The 26,408-nt window shown below is 41.6% G+C and overlaps 1 protein-coding gene across 3 annotated transcripts in view; it reads left to right on the top strand.

Annotated features, from left to right (window-relative positions):
* The window catches only part of STON2 (stonin 2), a 70,865-nt gene that overhangs the window by 15,190 nt on the left and 29,267 nt on the right, over nt 1-26,408 (top strand). For 2 of the 3 annotated variants that reach the window (XM_030239989.2, XM_030239992.2), the window contains exons 3-4: nt 371-616; nt 6,742-6,939. In XM_030239989.2, coding sequence (XP_030095849.2) covers nt 371-616; nt 6,742-6,939 — 444 coding nt within the window. Of the gene's footprint in view, nt 1-370; nt 617-4,085; nt 4,260-6,741; nt 6,940-26,408 lie in introns of those variants that run through there. The other variant, XM_050975210.1, reaches the window with a different exon arrangement.

Genomic DNA, 26,408 nt, shown 5'->3' with positions numbered 1-26,408 from the left:
TATATGTGATATATATGGGAGAGCTTGCCTTCTACATGGAAGCAGTTTGTGCAGAGATTGAATTATCTCCTGCTACCCCTATGTAATAGGAGAATTTGGGCCAAAAAGGCAAATTACTCTCCTTGTGTGATGTAATGTAGATCTACTACAGGTTTTAGATCTGTGCTTCAAAATTCAAGACAGTATCCAACCAACCATGGAGGACATCTCACCTATTAAAATCAAGTGCAAGACTGCCCAGTGTTCATCCAAAAACTGCATTAGGTGAAGGAAAATTTCCTACATTTAATGGCAAATTTTAGATGTTTCAATAACAAACAATGAAATAATGGCCAATCCTGTAAATCTTTCCATGTTACCTCTATTCTAGGGAGCGCTGTGCCTCCTCCGGTGAAATGTTTTAATTCCTCTGACACATCCTCAGAAGTGAACCACAGTGCAAATGGAGAGTTTCAAGACCTTTTCTGCTCAGAGCTGGAGGAGGCAGCTGAGCAGCCCAAGGTGGATTCTGGTAACCGTGTGTCTCCCAGCACTGATCTGTCATCATCCATCAGTGCTTGGGTTCAGTTTGAAGATGCACCGTGGACCAGTGCTTCATCAACCCACCCACAAACAGGTGAGGCAAAAGCAATGAGAAGGCATGTTCCAGTAAGATAACAAAGTACAGTGAGAGCATACAGGATTTTTGCCTAGCTCTTTGGCTTCTCAAAGGTTTGTACTGTATTTTAACACAATTAATGTTATCAGAGTTTCAAAAAGGGCTCAAACTGTCCTTCTGGATCGAACAAGAAATATTTTCTTTTTGTAAAGAAAATGAAAGCCTTTTGTGATTCACTCCACCTGTGTCTTGACTAAGTCTCGGAGATTGCCAAAATGCATTCACGGGGAATGAGCATAGAGGTGTTTTCAGCAGTGACATTTCTTACATATAGGTATAAAAAGCCATTGAAAAAGTCTGAGCCATATTTGCTTCTGTAATCTGGAACCCAAAGAATGGTGATTACCTGTGTGATCCTAGCCTTTACCTGATCTTGGTTCCCATATGCTTCTTACCAGCAGTTCATTGACGCCAGCAACTAATGTGCCAGTGCTCATCAGTACTTCCTGCTGTCTTTTGATGCTGTGATTTAGCAGCTGGAGAATGACAAAGACAACAAATGTTTACCTTAATTCCAGCACTACGTGCACTTTTCTTCAAGCAGTTCTTTCTGACATGCTTTAACATGCAAATTCTCTGCCTTGCCTCATCAACTTATGGTAACTGATATGGCTATATGAGCTTCTAGCTTTTCTGCATGAACAGACTTCTGTCCTTCCTTGCAGGAGGTTATGGAGTAATTACCCAAGAAAACAATAGTTTACTTTTTCATGTTTAAATTGAGATTCTCTCTTATTAATTCCACTTTACGACTGCTATTTATTAAAGCAGTTTAAAGAGTTATAGCTTTCCTCTGCTCACTGAGTCCATCAGATATTCCCTGTAACACATTAATAATACTTCTGTCAGAAAACCTGGATTGTCAGCTTTGGATTAGGTTTTGGTTAAACCCCATCTGGTTTTCCATCTGCTATTTTGATGGGTGCTACAGACTAGTCCTTTTGAGACAGTGTGGTTAGACCTTTGTGCAGAAGTAGGGGAACCTTTAGAGTCTCTAAAACAGATTTCTCTGACCTTCTTTATATTTATTTGTTGGTTCTTAGTTGTAAATACTTATTTATCCTTGTGATTTGGAGAGAAGGTAGAGCACCCACCAAGTGTAACTATGTAAAACTGGGATGATCTACCTCTCTAGTTTCATGGCTGTGTGATCCTTATGCTTACTCACACAGCCACATACTTTTTCAAATGAGGCTGTTGGTTGCTCTGACTTGGTATTTCCTTCCAAATGTTGTTATATTCTTATTAACTGAAAAACCTGTGAATGCACCTTCTTAAGCCAAATTAAAAAGCTTTGCTCAACCTTAATAAAGCTAATCATAAGAAAAAGACTTCCATAAACCAAATTTTATGGTATATTCATTGATGTGTTACCCTTGGAGGGATGTGGCCCAGTCTTAAGGTATATGATTATCAAAAGCACTGCCTGTTGGTGTGTGTTTTCATTCACTGGGGACACTAGTCTATAGGCAGAAGTCTAGGATATCCAGATGAGGAGAGTAGAGTAGAACAGACTTTCCAAAGCATTGCAGTTTTGAAGGAGACATTAATTTGTGCCCCTTTAGAGGCCTGTTGTGTGCGATCCGTGTCACTGGGGGAAGATATTTACACACTGACTTTGGCATCTGACTGAGATTCATGGAGGAGGGTGGTTCCCCTAACAGTCAGACCAGGATGTACTCCATGTAATTCTTGCGTGGGAAACGATTATTCTGTGAACCAAATAGGAGCCCTAAGGAGGTGTTTCCTAAGGATTTTTTAAAATCCTTAACTCCCACTCTTTTTCTGGACCCTGTATGATAAAGGGCCAGAGCAGTGCAGCTGACAGCCTCTAAAGGGAAGCGGAAATGACAGGTCTTTGTTTCTGGCCCTTTACTTTGAGGGACATTTGACAGCAAGAGGTAGGATAAACTCCAGCCTAGTTGTTGTCCATTATTGTGCAGATCACGATTTTATTCTATGGGCAGCAGCGAAGCTGGAGACGCTGGGTACGCTGACACCCTGAGTGGAAAGCCCGAGGTGACAGCAGTCACTCATTTCCAGTAGCAAACATTCTGCACAGGAACAATAGCAAATACCCAGCCCGGGGAGGGAGGAGTATAAAGGCCAAGTGCAAACAGAAGGATTGGTGGGAGAAGGATGGACACATTTGAGATCTGTTTCCTGTGCAGGCAGCTGTGAACAGCAATGTCCTGGAGGCTCAGCACTCCCGGTCATGGTCCTGTCAGGGCTCCAGCGCTGTTAGGAAATCATCTGTCTGTCTGTCTGTGCTTGAGCAGCTGCTCAGCTGACCAGATAATTACCCAGGCTGATGGCCAGCCTGCCTGGAAACACATTTTGAAAAGGAATTGCAAAGTGGGATTTCCAGAGTGCCATGAGAGCAAAGAGGATGGATCCTCAGAGAGAGAGAGATGCTGTACATTGGGGCTACAGTATTTTGGTGCAGGTTCCCCCAAAAGCAAATATTTCTCTCAAAATGCTCAGAGTCTAAAAAAATAGCAATTTAAATACAGTTAGAATGTAGTGGTTGTCCTGTAAGAAGTACATTTTAAAGAAAACCAAGGATAATGCTGAGCCCTTGTTCTGGGAAAACTGAAGGCAATTTTTGGGGAGCAGAGGTTGGGAGATTGATAGCAAGTAACAGGGCTGAACAAACAGGCAAAGAATTTGAAGATGAAAAGGAGGTCAAAATCTGAGGTACAGAAATGAAAAGCACCCATAGTAAGCCTCACAGTGAAAACTATCTTTAATTAGTATGTTCTTGTAAACCCTTCCTTCTGCCAGGTTCAGGCAGAGTAAATGCAAAGCAAAATGTTTGATTCAAAATATTTCAGCATTTGGGGTTTATGTATGGTTAACTGACAGCTGCCAAATCATATGGATTTCTCCTCAAGAAGCAAAAACTCTTGAGTGAGGCCATAGAAATATTAAGTCAGAGAAATTATGTATTGTGGTGTCCCATTCTCTGTTTTGTGGGGAAAAGAAGAAATTTGAATTTTGTTACGATTATTATCAGCCTAGTCACACTCTTACTGCCAAAGTGAAAAATGAGATTTTTACGCTGACCCAAATGTTCTTATCACAAATGCTACACAATCTGTAAATGATCACAGCCAGCAGGTGACAAAACATTTGCATTCGTTACACAATGGGCCTCCAGCTCACAGTCTCATATTCTATCAGTGTTAGCTGCACTCTTCAATTCAATGAGGTGTATGAGTCACCACTATTATACTAAGGCAAGATCTGTTACATCATCCATCCTACTCAGCCACGCCCACTTCTTCCCAAGAGCTTTGTCTGGTTTTAAATGGCTCAAATTACTTGGACTCATACCATGACCCTTGAGAGGCTCTCCAGCAGCATATCTGAGCTTAACTACTTTGTGCTGTTCTCTCTGAAACAGGCAATACTTGCAATACAAGATCAGCAGCTGGAAACTACACCTGTTACTAGAAACTGTGATGCTGTGTTAAAATCAGAAAAATCTGAAGTCCTGTGTAATAAGAAAGGAAATACTGCTAACATGGTTTATTGTAATGCAGTGTAGGGATCAAGGAACAGGTCCTCAAAACACCAAAGAGGAATTCAATGCTTCAAGGTAAATCTGCATATTAAAAGCCAATCAATTGTTTTAAGCATAGACATGTCAAGAAAAGTAAAATGCATGTTGAAAGAAACATTTTTTTTTTGGGAAACAATGAGTTGATTTTCAGTATCCAACGCATGCTACAGAATTTGCAATTTAGGGATAGTTCTGGCACTGGTCTTTCAACATAAACAGATTTCTGAGAAATTCCTATAGTAGAAAGGCTGTGGCTCTCTGGCTATTGGCGTTAGAGACTGAATTCAAAATTTCTACAAGAGCCCTGCCTCATTTAGGAATTTGGCTGCAGCACTTCCAGGAATCTGAAGAGCAGCCAGCAGAAGCATCTGTAGAGAGATCTTAAACATGTGTAGATGTTTACTTGTGATTGATTGTCTTGCTTTTTGAGATTGCTAGATGGTCTTTTGGCTCAGCATAGGGGAAAATGCCCTTTTGCTAGTTTTAATAATTAGTGTTGGGGAACCTAGAACAGTCACAGGTAGAAGATGACTGTAGTAAGAATTTAAAGATCATCTGTTGCAGAAAAAGCTGCCTGTGGTTTTGGTTTTCCAAAGTACAAGACTCTTTTTAGAAAAAAAGCAAACAAATCTGTTTTTTCAAGATTGCCCAACTTGCCTGGAATAAAATTAATTTGCCCTTACATAGAGGTATTTGGCAACACTAGTCCAGTCAGATGCCTTCTTAGATAAAAATTGAGTTTGGAAAGCACAAAACTAGTTGGCAGTATTTGAGTTATTAGATCTTACATGTTTCTAAATTAGCCTGTTTTTTCATACTGCTGTGACTGACTTAAAAAAATACTGGAAATCTAAGATTTTTTAAAATAAAATAATTCCACAGTTTCTAGGATATAAAGCACACTTTAAAAAAAACACTTGGCTCCTGTTAGTGATCCGCATACAGAGCTCAGCTTTTCAGTTTGCCCTCTATGTCCAAATAAAGTGCTCTGTCTGTCAAAGCAATTTCAGCTGAAGTTTTAAGGATGGCTTTTCAGGTGCTGTGTTTAACAAAAGGACTGAGAGAGGGACTGACAGATTACAGTCATACACTCATCATCCTTTCCCTACAGGCACTGAGCTCCACACAGTGTGCAGTTACTGCAGGGAGGAGGGTTGGGCTTTGGTTCTGTGTCTGACACAACAGCTGTCAACCTGTGCAATAAGGAGGCAGATCTGACTTTCAGCTCCTCATCCCCAGGGATGACTCCTCAGAAGCCACTCAGTGTCAGTAGGCTCACAACTGTACACATATAAAAATACCACTGCCTGCTTACCTGAGGCTGTCAGTGCAGATATACAAAATAAATTCACACTTCTCCAGAGGCAAGGCAGAAAGCACTGTTTCGATGTTCAATGCACACAACAAGGTTTCCATAATGTGGAAGTGTTCCATCACACCATTTGGATGGAGAGAGATAAAACTTCTTTAACATTAATTTGTCATTTTTTCCAAAGTATCTGTCAGTATCTAAGGGTTGTTTGTTTATTACATACTGAGAAGAGAATTTCTGTGTTCTGTGTTGTTCACTGTAACTGCGAGATTTGGGGAGCATCAAGATCTTTGTGGGTTAACAGCTAAATACAGATCTACTGATTTAGAAAACAGTAATTAAGCTGATATTAAATTAGAACTAGTCTCTACCTGTACACATTTCCTTAGTTCAGGAAGACTTTTTAACCATAACTTTGTTTTTTATTAGTATTATTTCCTCACTAGAGTCACCCATTGTTGCTAGCATTCAAGTGATGTGGGCAAAGAGCATGCAATACAAAGAGTACAGAGTACAAACTCATAGCAGTGGATGTGTGTGATTGTGTTCTGAACTCTGGGTGATGGTTAGGCAGGACTGAACTGTTTGACATGCAAGTCTGGAAATGAGTAAAACAGGATTTTTGGTTTACATTGAGCAGAATCGTTATGTAGTATATTCAGATTGGGACTCTACATTCTGCATGTTCACAAACAAAAGGCATTCCTAGTGCACATTAATAGGCCAATTTCAGGTTATTTTTGTACTCTCCCTCCATGCAGAGCATTCCTTAGATGATGACTGCATTTGAGTGGGTGTCACAGATAAGGAATGCTTAATTAAACAAAATAAAACCACTTTAAAAAAATCTGTGGTGCTTTAAAAACTCCACTGAGTTGCACAACAAACATATTCAGGTCTTGTCAGCAGTGTCAGAAACATGAAATCTTGTTCTGAAAAGTCACAGCTTCTCCAATACTTGAGCAACAGGAAAGCATATGGCTGCCTGCAGCATGGAATCTAAGGCAGACAGCTGAGTAGTGCTGGAGGGTGACAGTGCCAGGCACTAGCTAAGTTGCTCTGCATTTGTTATAAAATAACTGTGTTGCTGTAGATGTTGGAATTTGTATTTACAGAGCCCCAATACAGTGATCTAGCATGTCTTTGGAGTAGTTGTGATCTTCAGGCCCTGCATGCCTCTAACCAGTACCTGTTTTGTGCATCCAGTGTCTGCTTCAAAAGCGCCCAGCTGGACTTCCCCCTCTTCCAACTCTTCTGAGAGGCAAGCCCGTGCCTCAGAGAGCAGCTGGACAACCAACTCAGAGGACACCAGCAGCCCAAGCGTTGCTCCCTCCTATGCAGATCTGCAGTCACTGAATACTGAGGACTTGACCAGTGGTAGAACATCTGCAGCAGATTCAGCTGGTAAGAGGGAAGCCTTCAAGCTTCCATCGCAGTCTTTTTGATGCTACTCAAACTCACTGTTCAGAATTGAGCCACAGGGAATGGATCCAAAGCAGAACAAACTCAAGGATTAGGCAGACTAACATTTTGTTCTACTCTAATTCCAAAAAAATCACACTTGGACTTTACACAGCACTGACATGTGCAGGCTTCTGAAGTTAGAGCCAAATGCAGCTATATACCTGTTGATAGACTTGGAGCATTTCTGCTTTTGACATGCCACATCAGCTTAAGCTGATCTAGGAACTAGTATGTTGTGGGAGAGGCTGGATGCCTTCCTGAATTTCCATGCAGAAATTTTCTCAGCAGTGTATTCAGCTGAGGCAGGCCCAGTTCTGCTTGCTCCTCTCTGTTCCAGTGAGTGCCAAGACACAGATCCAGTTTGCTGGAGGCATTCTTTGCATAGTGCTTTGCACTGTTACTGAACAATAAGTGCAGAGAGAGTGTAAGACATGACATAACATGGTTCAGGAGCAGATTTTAACCATTTAAGGATCTTATATCTGACCTTGTAGGGTTCTATTCAGACACAATCCTGATTGTGGAAAAATGTGCTACGTGGCATTGTAGCTCTTTGCTCCTCAGCTGTACTCTGGCTGATCTGAAGCAGGAGAAAAAGAGCAGAGTAGTGCCAGTCATGTCATGGAGAGTGGGAACTGCTGAATGACAAAGCTTTCACAGTGCATAAAAAAACTGACATGTCAGGACACAGAAAAAAATACACAGCTCCAGGAGGAAGCACCTGCACTATGTTGAAAGTTGTTCAAGCCAAGCTGAACAGGGTCAGTAGCTATGCTGTTTGGTGATGAAAATTGATTCCCAGGTGTTGTGATAGCTCAGACCTGGGAGATATTTAATGTGTTTTCTCTGAAGTGGTGAATGTAAAAATATGTGGGAAATAAGATCTGTTTTATGAGAATGGGCTTCCCAAGCTATGCTGAGGTCATATGTCCCTTCCATAAGAAACATATGCATACATCACCTGCAAAGAGTATTATTTGGTGGTTCAGTGAAGCTGGGTTAGACTTCTGGGCAGATTTATAAACAGCAGCATGGTAGATGCTGGCTCAGCACTTTAGGCAAAGGATTTGTGGAGAAGTAGTAGTTACTTTGGATAAGCAGAGCTGTTTCTTTTTTCAAATAATGAAGTTAACACAAATCTGTCTGACCTCTTTTATTTTGGAATACTCTGCTTGCCTGTACCTCTGAGTTTGGAAACCACCTTTTGGTAGAAAGGTAGACTAGGCAAGTTGGAGTATGTGCTGGATATTGCTGTTTTGTTGATTTCTTATGGGGTGCTGTCATTGGGGCTGTCTCCATCTGAGCGAAGGGAATGAGGGATGCCCAGTCCATATATAACTTCACATTATATAGGCAAGTCAAAGACAAAAGGGCTGCTTTATATGCCTGTCATACACATGGGATTATATCCTATACATGGCCCAAAGTGAAGCTGATACTTCAGTAAAAGCTTTGTGTGCAACTTTCTTATCTCAGTCAGTCACAAACTGACATATTTATTAGCAAGACGGGTACAAAAACTCACTCCAGTCACCTAAATATTTTACAAGTAAAAAAGGAGGTAATACAAGCAAAGCTGTGCTGTTAGTTAAAACATAAGATACACTAATCATAAACATAAGATACACTTACACTTCCAGTACCATAGTGATACTGGAACTTGAAGTGTGAAATACCCTGAGTCTTTGTGTCACCAGGTGTAGAGTTTGCAAAAGAGCAGCATGAACAAAGTGCATTTGTTTGTCCTGTTTCTGGAATGCCTCACAGTCCATTCCCTGAGGTGGCTGCTGGCATCAGGAATGTTTGTGGAAGTGGGGAAGCTGAGGACCTGGTGGCCATGGAATTGCTGTACAGTTCTGGTTGCTCTTCTGTTGTTCAGCCCACTGTCATCCCATCATGACAGTACATAAGTGGACAAAATATGTATGATCATTTTCTTTTCTCTATCCTCTCTGCCCCTCTCCAGAAATTCAGTTCTTTAAACCTGACTTGATTCAAGCATTTGATTTGCATTTCTCCCCTCAAAGGATTGGCTGCCTCAGTCTGTAGTAAAGGTTGAAGGCTCCATCAAGACAATGAAAGGGCATGTATTTTGCCATGAAGGCAAAGGAATCCTCATGCTCTGTGTGATGATGAAGTCATCTTGACTGCTAACCAGAATGTTGACTCCAAGGTCAAGCTTGCTGAAGGGAAAAAAATCAGACTCATTTCACTTCTAAAAGCCCTATGAAAATAATAAATCAATATTTGATCTACTTAGTGATGGTAAGGAATCAGGTCTCTGAAACAGTCTGGGTTTAATACTATTTCAAGTGAGAAAAACCTAGTGATGAGAAAAGCATGAAAAATTCTACTCTGTGGTCAGATGCTAAGTAAAATAACTATTTTAGCCATGGTGAATTTTTATGGCCTGAGCAGGATAAAAGGATACTCTATTCCATAATTTCACCACTTGTCTTGAATTTATCCTGCATGCAAAATGCTTAAACACCAGCTGCCTGTGATAACTCAGGGCACAGGGTTTTGTGTGGGGGCAGATGAAAGCCTGAGGTAGGTCTGACTGCAGGCATACACAGAGATAAGTCCCAGCCATAAAAACGTGCATCCTGGTGTCCAGGGCTGGTAGGCTTTAAGCAGGTAGAATTGGCTGGCAATTAACTTTCTCACAACTGATACAAAATTTGAGTGTAAAATTTAGGAGCTTGAGCTTATATAATGCACATGTTTATGCAAGATATGGCCTAGGAAGATATCTGAAGGAGGAAGATGAGAAAGACCTGAATGATGCAACCTGAAAGTTTACCCTTGCTAAAACTTCAGAAAACCTCCCGACTGATGGAGTTGGGATAAGCAGACTGATGTCCTGTAAAGGCAGCCATGCTCACAGTGGTGAAGGTAAATGTTGCATGAGCAGAGCTAAGAAAGGTTTGCTTTTCTATCAAAGTGTAGCTAAAAGATGCTGGACTTCATTGCCTATGCTTGTTTGAATTCTGCCACCAAGAAGCCTTTTATATTATCCTCATCTTTGTCAGCACAAGGGACTCTTCAGCCTGCAGCTGCTAGCCAAGAAATGTGGGTCAGGTGACAGCAGACTGTCCATTTACCAGGGGCATGTTTATGTGGTTATAACAGCAAGAACTTTGCAACAGCTGGGGTTTCACAGTGTGTGTGAAGCTGTGTTTGGTGCTGGTGAAATGCCTTTGCCTCAGAGTTCTTACCATGCCTCACCACATCGCCCAGCCTGGATCAATGAGCATGAAAAGAAGTAGGAACTTTTGGCCTTTGTGCTGTGCTCTGCAAGATAAGTAACACAGGACATCTCTGTTCCTGATACAATACAAGTATTTGTTCTTTCTGTAGCAGATGCCTGTCTCAGCTTTCAAAAAAGGCCAAATATGTGCGAGACAGAGGAGCAAGGGACAGGCCTTCTTGTAACTGAGGTTATGGATCTGTTCTGAGGTTGTGCCCAAATACCTCACAGGTTGATGTAGATTTCTTCATTTCACCATTCTTCTTTAAAATAATTTTATCTATATAAATTAAAATTATATTGTAAACAAAATATAAATAGCTATATATGGTATGTATATAATAAAGAAGATATTATATATATTTACATAGCTCATAAACTATGTATTATAAACTTCAAAGAACATATAGAATCTCTCTGTATCACATATAAAGCTCTCTGTGTGTGTATGTCTGTGTGTAGGCATAAGATTCTTTGTAGCAATTTTAGGTGCATTGTTGGTAGTTGTGTTGTTTCTGTTTTGATTTGTATCTTAGCAAAGCTGCAGCTATGCCATGTTTGATGTTAACGGTTCAATTTGCAGACCAGTTGTTCTCTTTGGCACTTTCTTGTATCTCTGGGACTACTAGGATACTGAGGAGATTGCTGTGTTTTTATTTTCTGAGAACATCTGCATGTTTGGAGATAGAAGGTTGCATGTGTGACCCCTAACTTCCCAAAATCCAGACAGTTCATAAATAGCACAAGGAATTAATTCTGAGAATGTTGTTATTTTCAACATCATTTAATGAAGTTCTGGTGCTTCTCTTCCAAAACTTGGAAATGGCAATTCTGACAAGCTCAGCTCCAGCTATCTCTTGAAGGTAATAGAGGGCAAGTAATAACTTTTCAAACCTTTCCCTAATGCTTTTTTGCAGTGTTTCTGTTACATGTCTTCTGTAACTGTAGCCAGCTAGATACTGAATCCTGATATGATGACTGCAAGAATGGTGTTCTGTGAGTTTCAAACAAGCAGCTTTGAACAGATTATATAGCTGTGCAATGTGGTTGCACTGAATGCCATGAACAGGGTACAAGCTCTGAAATTATTCCATGTTAATTACCATGGCAAGAGGGAGAACAGTACATGCTGGTGATTACCACCTTCCATCCAGAACTGCATTTCAGTTGTGCTGTGTAACCAGCTTGTGCTGTGTCCCAGTCCAGACACATGAAAAACATGTACATGAGAGCCTGCCAAAGCCAGCTGGAGAGGCTGCAGAGAGGAACATCCAACTCTTGCTTCAAGGAGGAGGGGACTCCAGAATACCATGAACAAACAGCACCTAAAATATACTTCTAAACAACTCCAAACTGTAAGGGCTAGATTCATCACCAGAGGAGGGTTCTTTATTTTTCGTGTAAATGCCAACTGGCAGTTCAGGAGTTTTATATCCTAGTTGTCATCCCAGATTTTTCTTATGCATTTTTAGCTTCTTGGAGAGTAATGAATTAGTGGTACAGATCTGAGAAGCTAGGTCTAGATAATTCTTAGCAGTAGAAGTGTTGTGATCCTGAGACAGACCTGTGTACTAGAAATTAGCTCATCTTCAAGGCTTCCTGGCTGCAGTATCCCAGTGACCTCTGCACTGGAGTTCAATCCTCATCCCTGTGTTGCAGTGGGGAAGCCTGCAGCTTGGTTGTGCAAACAGGACCTAGAAGCAGAAATAGCTTTTGCCAAATAGACTGAAAATCTTGCTCTTTGATAAAAACTGCAGGTAAAAGTAGTGGACCAGAGTCACTGTCTCGGTCCCACCTTGTGGCAGGAAGAAAGGCTCAGAAAATCTGCCAGGAAGAAGGGGGAAGTATTAGAATGAGGAAAGAACAGGTACAACAATAAACAAATGTTTATTTCTACCTATTCAGTAGAGAGAATTACAAAATAATCTTGGTGTGCAGCCATCTCATTCATAGGCTTTAAGGCCAGAAAGGAGGACTGTGTTGTCATTATTATTGTCCAGTCTGGCCTCCTGCATGTTTGGCCTCCTGGTCATTTCTGCACCAAAGCCTTCAGTGTGAAATACACAGCACAGCTGCAGGCTGTGCAGGGAATGCACTGAGAACAGCCCTGAGGAAAAAGGTGTGAGGCTGTTGATGGATGGAAAGCTCACCATGAGCTGGCAATATGGAAGAAATTCTTCACTGTGAGGGTGGTGAGGCACTGGAAGAGATTGCCCAGAGAAGTTGTGGATGCCCCATCCTTGGAAGTGTTTGGTGCCAGGCTGGATGGGGCTTGGAGCAAACTGGTCTAATGGAAGGTGTCCCTGCTTATGGCAGGGTAGTTGAAACAAGATAATTTTTAGGATTGCTTCCAACCCAAGCCATTCTATATTACTACCATATCCTGAGCAAATATTTGCATAATATCTTTCACAGCAAAGTTAGTCTCTGATCAGTCATTTCCATCCCTTCAAAACTTCATTTTTAAAAAGGACTGTCCTAGTGATAACATTTAAAGCGAGCTGAGATGTCACTGAGCTCAGCTCTATCAGCTCTTTTGGGCCTAAATGAAGTCTGCTAACTTCAAAAGGTCCAATATTTGCCTCCCCTACACCCCAGAAAATAACACTGATTATTTATCTTCTCTGTTACCTTGCCTCACAAAGAAGAGTGGTTGATGCTGCTGTTGGACTATCAGATTCTTGCTTTTTCTTCAGGAACAATGAGAAATATCAGGGTGTAGGAGAAACAAAATTTAACATTGCTCTTATAGTAAGAAAGAAGTTAGAAGAAAGCTCAGAAGTGCTCCTACTAATGCTTACTAGGCTGAGTCTTATGGTGCTTACCCCTGTGAATTAATTAGGCCTTCCCTGCTCCTCCACATTATAAGAAAACCAAGTCTAAGACAAGGAGGAGGCAAAGCGTGAGAGGAGAAAGTGACAGCATTTCACTGAGTCTAATTTTCATTATTGCTTGGAAATGTTGCAGTTAAAAACTTTACAACTTCATGTGTGTGGGTGTGGGTGTGTGTGTATATATATATATATATATATATATATATATATATAATAACTTTGTTGTTTAATTGAGTGGTTTCTTGTCTGCTTGCTAGCATAGAATCAGTTCTGATCTTGTGCATGTCATTGGCCCTGTGCTGCAAACAGCTAAATGAGCATCTCCTAGTTCAGGTGCTGGATTTTCTTCTCATGACTATTCAGAAGTGGAAGATGCAGTAACTGTGGATTTGTAGCAGAGTTATCTTCTTCATAGAAGAACTAAATGCTGAACCTATATGGTATTCTTGATGTAGTTCACTCTTTTCACACCTATTCACCAATGTTTTTACATAGATCAGCTGAAAAGACAGCAGAGAGAAGTCCTGGGTAAGTCACAGGACCAACCTTCTGATCTTCCTTCATATAGGCAATATCCCAAGAAAATAGATGTGAGTAGGTGCTTTGTAGTTTGTCTCAGTGAGGCAGACTAGGTGGTGTGAAGCCCTTTATTTCTGTTTGTCAGGCTGTGATTCCTCAGCCACAGTGTTTATGTTGGCCCCAGTTGGTCTCTAATGCAGAAGCCACATGCTGATATGATAAGCCTGAGGAGTTCAGCAGGAGATTTTGCAGCTGGACAGGACATTTCAGTGTAAAGCTTAATTGGAGATGGGATGCTTGAGTGCAGCAGCTATCTGTGATTGCTGTGTTCACAGAGGAGCAGCTTGGTTTATTTGGACCAATTCTGCAGGATGCTAAGTGGTTTTCAAGTTTAAAGCTGCTGGGAGAGAAGAACACCAAGATATTTCCCCAATCTCTTTCAAAGTGAAAAACATCAGTGGCAGTTTTCAGCGACATCATCTCGCCTTGCATTCAGTTCCTGGCAGCAGGCTGCTGTGCTGCTGGCAGGAGGCAGGAATGGCACTGTAGCCATGGAGTAGCTCTGGAGAAGCACTGTCCAGCTTCATGCTGCTTCCCTACAGCACTAGCTGCCCCCTAAGGAACACAGTTCTGCAGGTCTGGAACCACAGCAGGATTCAGCTCAGGGAGGAGTCACCCACCTGAGAAGTGGCATTTTCCACCCTTGATTCCTCATGACAGAAAAGTAAGCAAGGCTTCAGCAGTAGTACCAATTAACAAGAGTTGTAAATCATTGCATGTGCTCTGATTAGAGATTCCAGTTCTGTGTGGAATTTCCTGTCTGATTATGAAGGGGCTGAATGGAACTGGCAGAGTAAAACAGCCAGTGAAAAAGCTGGCAGCAGCAGACAGCAAGTAAGAATGAGATTTCACAATACCCAAATGCATGGATTTCCTTGTTTGTCTCTTGCTGTGATATCATCCAAAACCTAAGTAAGGCAGACTGTGCATCAAAGGAATTGGAATTGGAAGGAATTGGAAAAGTGATGATGAACATTTTAGGGGATCAGTTATTGAATCATCTCAAAGGACAGTGTAGGATAAAATGGGAAGCAGATTTGTTAAAAACATGAACAGTGAACAGAATAAGCAAAATCTTCAGCTTCTATATTCACAACTTATTTTCTTGTGCCCACTTAGAAACTTGGGATAAATGTCCATTTTTATCAGGACTTCTGCTTCCCTTTTTCTTTTATTCAGCCCCAGTGTTAGGGACAAAATGTAACATTTTCTGTTCTTTCAAGACAGAAATGAGCAGAGTTGGAGGACACTACTCTATGGAAACTGCTGATTTATGTCTTTACTTCAATATCTCTGGTTTTCACCTCATCTAGCCTTGATCAAACCACAAAGTACTGGAGCACAGATATGACATGAATCTTAATAACCATGTTCATCTGTTATTAGAAGCAATTTGGTCTTAATTGTCCTCATGTTTGACAGATGAGACCAAAATCCTCTGCCTATATAAACTGGTATTTGCATTATGACTGTGTGAATTACATGAGAGGAAGAGGAGACTTCATGCTATTTCTTCACTTTGATCTCGGTTAGCAAGAATAAGAATTGTCATTCTAGGTTTCGTCACATAGATGCCAGTCCAATTTACCTCTCAGTACTCTTGTGGTACTGCAGTATATTTCATGGGTGCTGATTTGAACTAATCACTTAGGACTCAGTTTTTTAAAACTTTTAAGAGTGCTCAATTATTTTTGTGAAGAAGTCCAGAACTGGGTTTTGCTCTAAAAACTGTTTCCAAAATTCTGATGTCCCAGATATTCTTGTTGCAGTTGAACAGAATTTTCAAACATCTTCAGCTCAGTGTGCTCCTCTCCAAATCTAGCCATTTAATTTTGGGTCTCAAAGGAGATTAGAGATCCTGCCAACATATGTCCTGTAGCTCTGTATTCTCAAGCCCATTACAGGCTTTGTAGAAATTATTCCATTTAAGTGGAGACTTTAGTCAACAGTTTAATGAAGTTGCTGTATTTTCATATTTCAGACAGCTTTAAACATGATTCACTTAAGATCATAGGAATGGAATCTATTTCCCAGGACCCTGATGTAAATGTATTCATTACTGTTTCCTATCTATGCGTTCCTGTGCCAATATTGTCTTTCAAATAGCTTTTTGCCCTCTCCAGTGTAAGCAGTTTAATATATTTATACAAGGTAATTATCTCTCTCTCTGTGCTCATTTGCTAAACTGAATGAGACAAGCTCTTTAGTATTCTGGTTCTCCATTCTCCTCCTCATCCTAGAAGATTTTCTCAGCTCACGTTGCTGTTTGAATTAATCTTTTGGGTATGTGGTGATCAAAACTGTGCAAGACTGAGGTGTCACCACAGCCTGATATCAAGATATTCGTTTTCCCATCTTCAGGAATTATCTCCTTGGTACATCCCTGGATCTTATTTCCTTTTGTGCCAGTGCAACAGGCAAGTACCCTTGCAGTATATTCAAACTGATAGTCTATATGTGCTTGCTACCTGCTGCCTCTGCTACACATGCACTTGTATGCTTGGTGGTAGGCATGAGTCTTCAGAGGGGCTGGGGAGGAAAGGGAGCACAGGCCAGCACAGAGCCTACAGAGAGGCACATGGTGCTCCTGGCAGAGCACACAACTGGAGGGTGTTAGTGCATTTGTCTCGCCAGCCACAGCACCAGCTTCATCACTCCCCGTGCCTCAGGGCTGCACAGTGCGGCCTCCAGCACGGGCAGCTGGCTCCAGAGTGGGACACGAGGCTGGCCCAGGGCAATTCACTGCACCTCCTCTGCAGCAGCCAGCCAGCATTAGGATCTGGGTGGGAAAGTTTACATAAAAGAAGGGGGGGCTTTCCTGGTGGCTTTGCTTTCATGAACCCCCCACTCCTCCTCCCCCAGACTGATTTGTTTGTTCAGGCTTGGTTGCCTCCAGCAACACATTATTAGTGTGAACTATGGTGTATCCTGGGAGACCTGCAGGATTCTCTGCAAATCTTTTGAGTTTTTAGTCTCCAAGGACGAAGAGACACAAAGGCATTTCGCTCTATTGACGCAGTTGCATGTGCATTGTTCCCCTTCTTGGAGTGTTGGTGTTTCTCTTCAGCAAATGCTGTAATTGGACTGCTGCACAGTCTTCATCTTGCATCTTTGTCTCAGGGAATAGATTATGCTTTTCTTGGTAAAGCCACCAAACTGCACTGCTTTAAAGGCTGTATTTGAAAACATGCTTAGCTGAAGAGGTTTCAGCAGAGCTGTGTGCTTATTGTTGCACATACAGATCTGTCCTTGCTGATGGTAGACCTTAGGCTTTCAGGGTAAATCTGGCCTTAATATAAATACAGATTGTATTACACATGAGCAGTTTTCCTTGATTTAGCATGGCTGCAAAGGCAGTGAAGACATAGTGACAATGGATTAACAACGTGGGCATGATCTCAGGGCACTGCTAAGACCATACATCTCTGCTAAAATCAATGCCACTGCAAATTCTTTAGATACAACAAGTGTAATGAGAGCTTCCCCACAATGTGATCAAACTCTGCAGGTATGCTTTTGATCTCTGCTTGGTTTGAAATTACAGGACTCAGCTTCAGCTCCTTTGGCTGTTCAGTGTCACAGGCTTGCAGGAACCAGTCTGTGTGTCACAGCACAGTTCAAACATCATGAAGAGCACTTGATTTCCTGATTAGTCACGTATGTGTCCAGCGATGGACAGCATCAGATGAACTGATCTCCCATAAAGGTCAAGGCAGCTTAGCTAAGAGAGGTCAGTAGAAAAGGCATCAACAACAGATGGCATCTCAGTAAGAGAGCAGTCAGAGGCAATGAACATGAGGGTTCTCATAAGGGTGATGCTGTCAGTAATGAGGGGCTATTAGAGGGCAGGGGAGTTAGGGAAATGCAGAGAAGGTGTTTTGAGTGTGATCTACTTTCATCGGGTGATTCAGTTGCCAAGAGACTCAGATGTTAAAAAGTGGTGACTGGGGCTTTAGCCCTGTCCTCCTGCCAAGCTGATCCAGGTCTGCCAGAGGATGGGGGCCTGCTAGGGCAAAAGGGTGAGCTGTGCTCTGCTGAGATTGACAGTCCAGCTGCATCCACAGAACAAAACCAGTTTGTCTCGCGCATCTGAACAACCTAAACCTGAACTAATGGAACAAACTGGTGTGAAAGGAGAAGGGTTTTGCCAGAGCTCCTTGTCTACTGGATAAAAGGAAAAGCAGGTCAGTAGAAATCAACCCATCCCTCACCAGATGGCAGGGAGAAGAGTGACTCCTCAATGAGCAAAGGCATTTGAGAATAACCTGATAATTCCTGGATCATTCTCAAGTCAAACGGCATGGGACCAGGATCCAGGAGGCTTCTCCTGCTGGACCTGGAAACCCAGCTCATGTGCCTCTTGATATCTTTCTCCAGGGAAGAAGTAAGGGGGAAGAAAATACAAGGATGGATGACTGGGCTATACTTTTTCTGCATTTCAGTTATTCCTTAGTGAACAGCTTTAATCCCTCTGCTTCAGCCCATCTCCTGCTTTACAGAAGAGTTTCAAGGTGGCTGTTGAGCCTCTCAGCAGCCCGTGCTCTAAGAAATGCTCTTTAACCCGCACGGTCCCTTTTCCCTTTCTTCACCATGGGATTTTCTCTCTTCCTGCCCAATTTTTCTCTTCTGGGTGCTTCTCTACTTCTATTTCTTGCCAATTTAAAATAATTTAAATGCTTAAAAGCTTTGATGCTGGTGGCATCGCCTTGTTTCTAGTGGGTGACCTGCTGCATCCTGCATTCCCTTTTGGCAGGGTAGGGAAAATGAGTAAAGGGGCTGTCATTCCCCTTTACTTGGCAGAAGGCCCTTCTGCGTGCAGAAGAATTCCTTCATAATCTACTTCCAAATTTAAATTTTTCTTTGTTGACTGGATAATTGAAGTAGCACTGTTGCAAAGTAGTAAAGTAATAACAGTCTTTGAGAAAATACCAATTCTAGCAGTAGCTAATGCTTTACTGGAGTACCCTTCAGTGTCATTTAAATCCATCAGTGACAATAATTTCTGCACCTTACAGGAATCTGAAGCTGCAGTATTTCCATAAACATTTTCTATTTTGTATGGTGGTAGGATTTCTTATACCTGGATTTCTACCATCACATTAAAAAAAATGTGAATTATCTTTAAGACTCAATTTTATGGATGAAAATTTTGTGGATATTTTAATTTTTCTAATTTCATTCATTAAATCATTCTCCCGCCTCTCAAAAAAAAAAAAAAAAAAGCTTTATTTTCTACACTTCAAGCACTCTGAGTAGTGTTTGAGCGTAGACGTCTTTGCTTGAATTAGCATAAATTGGGAAAATGCTACTCAAGGTGATGAACCAGTTTTGGAGGCAAGTGGTCTTTAACATCACAGCCACCCAGAGTCCTCATGCAATAATCTAGAGAGACATATAATACAGCCAAATTGCTAGAGTCACACCTGTCACCTGTCACCTACCTGAAATGAAAGTGTAAAATATGTTCTTGTGCCATTTTTAATCTAATTGCCTAGTAATCATCAGGAGGTAAATATTCCTCACTATCTTTCCTGAAAAGTTTAAGAACGTAACACTCCCTATATATTTCTTTAGTTTTTTTGTTTCAAAAGCCTTCAATCCCAGTTTGCTTTGGCAAATGCAGTATTTTTTTTCATGTAAGTGGAGCTGGCTTTGCAATGTGTTTAATAAAGTCAGTTTCCACACTGACTATGTGCAACCAAAAGGGCAGATATTTAAAAAGAGGAAAACGCTGTGGTGAATGTACAGTAATAGTCTCCAAATTGTATGCTGCATCTGCCAGTACAGTTTACTTTTAAACTAATTTTCAAGTCAACATTTGTAAAAAACAGTGAACAAATAGTAAAAATGGTGAAAATACAACTTCTGTTAAAAAATAGCTGCTAGACTCACTAAGGCAATGTACTATGGCCATGGCATGTTTTTGTGCTTTCTCTGTCTTCTGTGATGAATGGCAGGACTGTTGAGCACTATAAGCATAAAGTAAAATTTAATTCCTGTGACGAGGTAAGAGTGGGAAGAGTAAGATCCTCCAATATAATTTTTTACTCTGTGTTTTCTCCCACAGAAATTTGAGTACAAAGGCTGCCTTTATCAACTGCATGGGGTTTTTTTCCCTCAGCTTCTCGTACTTTATAATTTGGCTATGAATTTTAAAGAATCGAGCAGAGATTAGAAATTAGCACCCTTTGTGTCCTATTGAAGGCATATCAACCCCTCCTCCTTAGACACTGCAAAATTCCTTGCTAATAAGGCTGACTGAACAAGTCTTCATTAAACTGCATGTTGCTGGCCTGGAGAATTTGTCTCCATCAACCACTCAGACCATGACCTGGACAAATCAACCGTGATGCCTCAGATGTGAAAAGCCTTTGTTTGGCTTCTCACGTTCTGAACACAATTAGTAGCTCTGCAAATCATCCCCTTGGCCCAGGTAGAGAGTCATGCTGTCCCTTGCTGTAACTACTGGTCTTGAGGAAAGTTCTTGAGGAAATGCTCTGAGCATTGCTCAAATGATTCAGTAGAATGTGATTTTAACCATGTAACTCCCAGTCCCATGGCAATGAGTGGCAGGTGAGAATCAAGCTGGTTACACCCAGTTAACATAGTCATTCTGTACTGTCTGTGCTGGCAGTGTAGTAGGAAATGTAATTGGACAAAATTTCCACTAAACTGAGGTAAAATAACTGACTTATGCAATATGTCTGTCATTAGGGTGACTGAGGCTTCTCTCAGCTTCCAGACACTGTGGTCCAGATGTTTACCACCTCTTCTTTCAACCAGGAGCAAGTTACAATAGATGTGACTTTTGTGTAACATGACAGAATATGCAAGTCTTGCATTAAAAATCATCTTCTACTTGAAGATAAAGTTATTATAAATTATACAAATAAAGGAGACAGCTTTTTGTAATAGTCATTAAAGGCTTAGGAGCTGTTTCACAAATATGTAACTCCTTGAGCATGTCAGAGTTTGCTTTGCTCCAAAAGAATGAAAGGCCAGAGTTTTAAGCTTTATTTCCTCCTCATAAATCCTGAGGACCATGCATTTACTTTGGCACTGGTTTTGCTGCTTCTTCAGATTATGTTTCTGTTCTCTTCATTGTGAAGTGGTTTGCCTTTTACTCACTATGGTTAGGAGTTAAGATTTCAGATTTTTTGCCTCAGGCACTGGTTGGAGCCTTTCTCTGTTATGTGCCTGCAAGTCGCAAGGCAGCAGAAGCATGCAGCAGGTAAGCCAGGGTACTCTGTCTATGTATATAATTATCTGTATTTCTATATATGTGGGTGGAGGTGTGTGGATACATACTCTCATTTGTAAATTCTTGAAAGACTTAAAACAAAAATCTCAGTTGTGTTTTTTGTTGGAAGGGATGGGTGAACATCAGACCAACCCAACCAAGTGGTCTTCAATCAGACAGGTCTTAAAAGTGCCTTGTGTTCCCCTTCCTCATCCACCTCATCCCTCTCTATGCACACAGATCCTGGTCTCCTCAACCACAGCACATGTTGCTTTGCAGCAGCAGGAGAAATGTTTTTTGTCAGTTGGAATCCAGCCAGGATGTGAGGAAAATAGCATTTTACAGACACTTCTGAACCAGCCTTGTCTTTGGGGCACAGGGCTCCTGCCTACAGCTCATAGGCCAAGAAGGGCTTGGTCACTTGAGATAGGAGGTGCATCTGAAGGGATCCATTTCAAATGGATTTAAATGGCAGGCATGGTTAGGACACCCTTAGGGTTGAAGGAGGCATCTCTCAGAGTTCTCAGCATGAGAAGTGGACCAGCTGGACAGTGGTCTGTCACCTGTAAACTTCTCTACACGTTTTTCTTCTCACAGACCTTAAACAGTTATTGGCAAAAGTCTGCTTCAGGCATGTGGATTTATGTTACAAGCAGAAACTTGTCAGAGACTATGTCTCTCAGATTTCCCAGGTATCAGTGGGTTTGGCTATTCATATTTTCAGTCTTGAGAAGTTGTATTTAGCTCTGACTAGTGCCTGGATTATGCCACATGTTATATAGCTGAGGAGTATCTGGCTTTCAGTTAACCTTTTCTCCTAATGTATTTTGATGCCTTTCATTCTCTGTGTTTTGGGTTTTTTTGCTTTGATTGTATCCTGGCCTAAACCATTTTGTCCTAGGATGATACTACAGAAACCCATTCTGGATTACTGAGCTTTAATTTTGTCATCTTTTCCTCCCAAGAAAAGGATCCTGGAATAGCAACTGTTCAGAATTCAGTGGTTGCAAAATAATTGATAAACACAAGCCAAATGCTGCTGACTCAGGATTGTGTTCAGCCTGGGCTTGGTTCCTTCTCTCTTTCTCAACTGCTGCAGGATGAATACAGGCCAGCAGTGACAAGATCCTGCTCAAGAGCAAGTCCTTATCTGTTATCTATGCTTCAAATGCCTCAGGAAACAGAGTTAAAACAGACTTTCATACAGCTTTCATATTTTGTAAGGATGAATAGGAATAAAAGAAATATGAATGTGAGGTGTGATAAAAATTACACCTTCTCAGGGTAGCTGGGAGAATGTAGAGACCCCTCAGCGATTTGCTCTGCAGTGAGATCCATTAGGCTGCCAAGCAGGCCCCAGCAGTAAAAGCTCTATTAGTTGGCTATCTACAACACTGCCTGCCAGAGAGGTGTCAAATATCCAAAGGACAATCTAGACACACAGTATTTATCAGCTGGCTTTAGTTTTTCTGTAGGGGTTTTTGGAAAGGTATTGTGGCCACACTGGATTTTGACTGAGCTTCCATCAAGGCCCATGGTGGGGTTTTGACAGACTGGACCCAAACTGGCAATAGCAGGTGGGTAGGATCCTTCTCTAGGATGAGAGACGTGAAGTTCAGGTTGAGGTTTTGTGAAAGAAAAACAGAGTTGAACTTAGGTTTTCCATAGCCAAGCAGAGGCTGAGTTACCAGCTTAACAGGCATTTTGGAGTGAATTTATCCTTTACCTTTTTCACAAAGGCTGTTGACAGTTTTTGAGACATTGTGCTTAGAGATAATAACAGCTCTATAGTGCATGTATTTTTTGGAAAGCAGATTTTATTTCTTTCCCCACAAATCTGATTCTATCCCTAATTTGACTTAATTAATGTACACATTTTAAAAGGTTTTTTTTTATTAGACAAAAGGTCAAGGGACTGCCACCTTATGAGGAAAAAACCTGTTTCCTGAGAAACAAGCTTGCTTCAGTATGTCTGTGACATCCCAGCACCCCATGCAGTGCTCTGTCATGGTGGCCAGATTAATTATGGACCCTAATTGGGAGCAAGAAACAAAAGGAGTCTAGGGAAAGATGACTTCATCTCCTGCTCATCTTACATTACTGTTCTGCACAAAAAGATTGAGGCAATAGACAGAACAGCAAACAAAACTATCTACATAGAGTTTTCCTTTGGCTGAGAAGAGAAAGGATAAAATGAGAAAAGAAACACTGTTCATCTGGAAAGTCACACGAGCAGGTCTGAGTTTTCATCTTTTCCAGGCAGCATGTTTGTTTAAGCCCACACCTTTAAAAGTTTTTGTTCAAGCAGTTTGTCCTTGGGCTAATTTCTCCATCTCATTCTCCTTTAGCCTGAACTTCCTATAAGCCTGGGAATTTTTAGCCTCTGTGAAAGAAGTTTTTTCTTACACTGACAGAGAACGCCTTGTCTGCTACATGAAGTTGTTACAACAAGGTGTGGGAGGGAAGTGAGGCATGACAGAGTTGCATAAGGGACAGCTTCACGGTTGGCAGACCTGGGGGATTATAAAACAAATGTTCTGGTTCTTCCATTAATTGTTTAATTTCAGTGGAGTAGTGTAGGCTAAAATTGGCAATGGCCTAGACAGATAGGTTGCCACAAGTAAGGACAGCATGTGGCCATTTCTGATTTACTAGTTGTTTTGAGTTTTTTCTTGGGAAAGGCATCTAACCCCTGATTCTGACCCCTTGCGTATCAACACATACATATCCCTCTAGTAAGGCAGCCGTGTCTCTTCTGCAGGCTGGCAGGCACCAGCTTTGTTGCATGCTGTTTGGCACCTTTCCCACAGGAAAGACTCAAACAGTTGTCCCTGCAGTCCATGATCACACTCATTCCATCACCTACCCTCACCCCCTTTCATCATTTAATTCACAATCACCATTGTACCAACACCCAGAATTCATAGCTTGGCCTTCCATTTTTGGTTTTGCATGCTGCCACACTCCACCATTCAAACCATAAAGCCATTTACCTTCTGTGGGTAATTTAATGTACTTAAAATTATTTCTATACTGATATAATTTAATGGGTAAATGGCAAATCAATAATTTTTCTGTATTGCAGGTACTTTTTGGCATTACTTTCCAATTATCCAAACAACTTTACCTTCAAACAATCTGTTTTCCTCAGTGTGTCAAAAGATCACACTTTTTTTTTTTTCTACATAGTAGTCAATATGGGGAAATGAGAGAAACTTGAATAACCCAAGGAATGTCACAGAGGAGCAGAAGGATGTTAGCTGTTTCTCAGAGGCACTGACAGATTGTTCCTGTGGTTTTCAGTCTTACACCTGAACTGCTTGGGGCAGAGGTAAGGGCAAGGAAAGAAAAAAATACAAGCTAAACCAAGGCATTTGGGAATACCTAGAAGTGTATTTGGCAGGTGGAGCACTCTGTGTTGGTGGACCTGGCTGTTTGGTATGTAGGTTGGGTCTCCTTCTCCTTTATGGCAAGAGCTGTCAAGAACTTCCTGGATCATTAAGTCTAATTCTTGCTATCACAAATGTACATATCCTGTTATTGATGTCATAAATTTGTCTTGCTTGGTGTTCAAAAACAGGTGGTTTATTCCTTCAATTTTCCATCTGTAAGACTGCACTAGAATCTCATATCCTCCCAATGATCAAAAACCACCCTCGAATTTCGGTCCCTTAGTTTGAGAGACTCATCTCTATGACTGGAAAACATAGGAAAATGTTTCCAAGGAGATTAGAAATTACTGGCTGACTGAGTTCTTTAAAATGTGGTATGTGCTTTGCATTTGAAAGTTATCTCTATCTTTACCCAGCCTGGAGTAAACTCAAAACAGTTTCACCTGAGAGGACAAAAGGAAATCCCAATCCTAAAGCCAGTTGGTGACAGAAGAGTTAACGGGACACAGTGGTTCCGCTGCTGACACGGGGAGCAGCCTGCTGCATTTCTGCAAGGTGATGAGCTGAAATGTTTGGCAGTTTGGTTTAGTTTCGCAAAAAAAAAAAAAAAAAAAAAAAAAAAAAAAAAAAAAAAAAAAAAAAAAAAAGTGCAGCTTTTTTACTGGAGGAAGAAACCCCAAAACTTGGGGGTTTTGTTCGACGGAGTTTACCGTGAAGTTCCGCTCTCGTTTTGCCGGCTGCTCCCTGTCTGTCAGTCTCCCACCTCCTGGTTTTCTGGGTGTGCCAGACCTGCCCCCGACCTGCACATTCCCCACCTCCCCGCCCTGCCCAGCAGGCGGGCCGGCGCGGAGCGCGCTGAGCTTGGGCGGGCAGGGCGCGGGCGCCTTCCTCCGCCGCACCAACGGGCACGGCGGACAGCCAGCCTCCGAGGGACCCGACCCCGCTAAGTGCAACCAGGACGGATCCCTTCTTCTCGGCCGCCTCGGGTTAGTTTTTTTGCTTCGGTGGGAGGAGGAGGAGCGGCGCATAAACTTTTAGAAGCAAGGTACTGCAGCGGCGCGGCCGGTGCATGCCTGAGCAGGCGGAGAGATGGGGGAAGCATCTCCAGCCCATGAAGTCCAAGGGAACCTCCAACACGATGTTACTGACTTGGGAAAATTTTATTTACAGGCAGAGTTTGGTGCTGTGAGCACTACTGGTAGGATGAGGCAGAGCGTTGACGTTTCGTCCCTTGAGAACGAGTGATTAAAAAGAGAATTGTACGTTGTATGTATGCAAGTAAATCGGCATTTGATTTCCCCCTATGCCGTATTCACAGCGCGCACAGCACTGGTAGGAGCGCACCGTGTTGTAGAGCCGAGGAGGATGTGGGGGAGGAGGGTGGTTTGGTTCGTGAACTTTCGTGGGACGTTATTTCTCTTCTGATCAGGCGGAGGAAAAGTTGGCTGTTTCTCTGTAGTAGAAGATAAAATGAAGCATACGAAAAAAACTATATTTTCTCCAAATATTGCTGAAATTATAATGGAAATTTGTGTCCGTGTCCACTGAGATGTTCCAGGAAGGGAAGGTTTGGAAGCAGGTTTTGCTGTGAGCTTAACAGCTCTGAGTTGTTCTGTATAGAATTTCAGTGGGTGAGTGAGCAATTCAGATTCGTCAAGGCTGCATTGTTAGGGGATTTCAGTGCCTCGGTATTTGTTGAAAGCACAAGCAGCGCATTGCCTTCATGTATGCAGGAATAAGCAGCTGGATTTACACAAAAGTGTGCATCAGGAACCGAGTTTTGAAGTGCAAAAAAGCAAATTTCAGCTAAGTTGTGCTCTATAAAAAGGATAATTACATGTAAAACATTTTATTTCCTCTGTTATTTTCAACATCATTTAGTACTACAGTATCATGTGTAGGATCATGTATGTCTGAACACTTTGAGAGCAGGTTGTGTGAGGACATCCTCACAGATATGTTTATATTTGGCCTTCTGAATATTGGTCTAGCTTTCTCTGTAACTTGAATTTTTCACTCTTCACAGCCAGTTCCAAGATGCTAAATTTGACATCAGCTCTCCACATCTAGTTTTATTACTATTTTTCTGTGAGGGAGCAGCACTAAAATTCATT

This window comes from Serinus canaria, chromosome 5 (genome assembly GCF_022539315.1).
Source record: "Serinus canaria isolate serCan28SL12 chromosome 5, serCan2020, whole genome shotgun sequence".
In the NCBI taxonomy this organism is placed as follows: Eukaryota; Metazoa; Chordata; class Aves; order Passeriformes; family Fringillidae; genus Serinus; species Serinus canaria.
The sequence above is the reverse complement of the archived record's forward strand: the minus strand, read 5'-3'. Positions and strand labels throughout refer to the sequence as shown.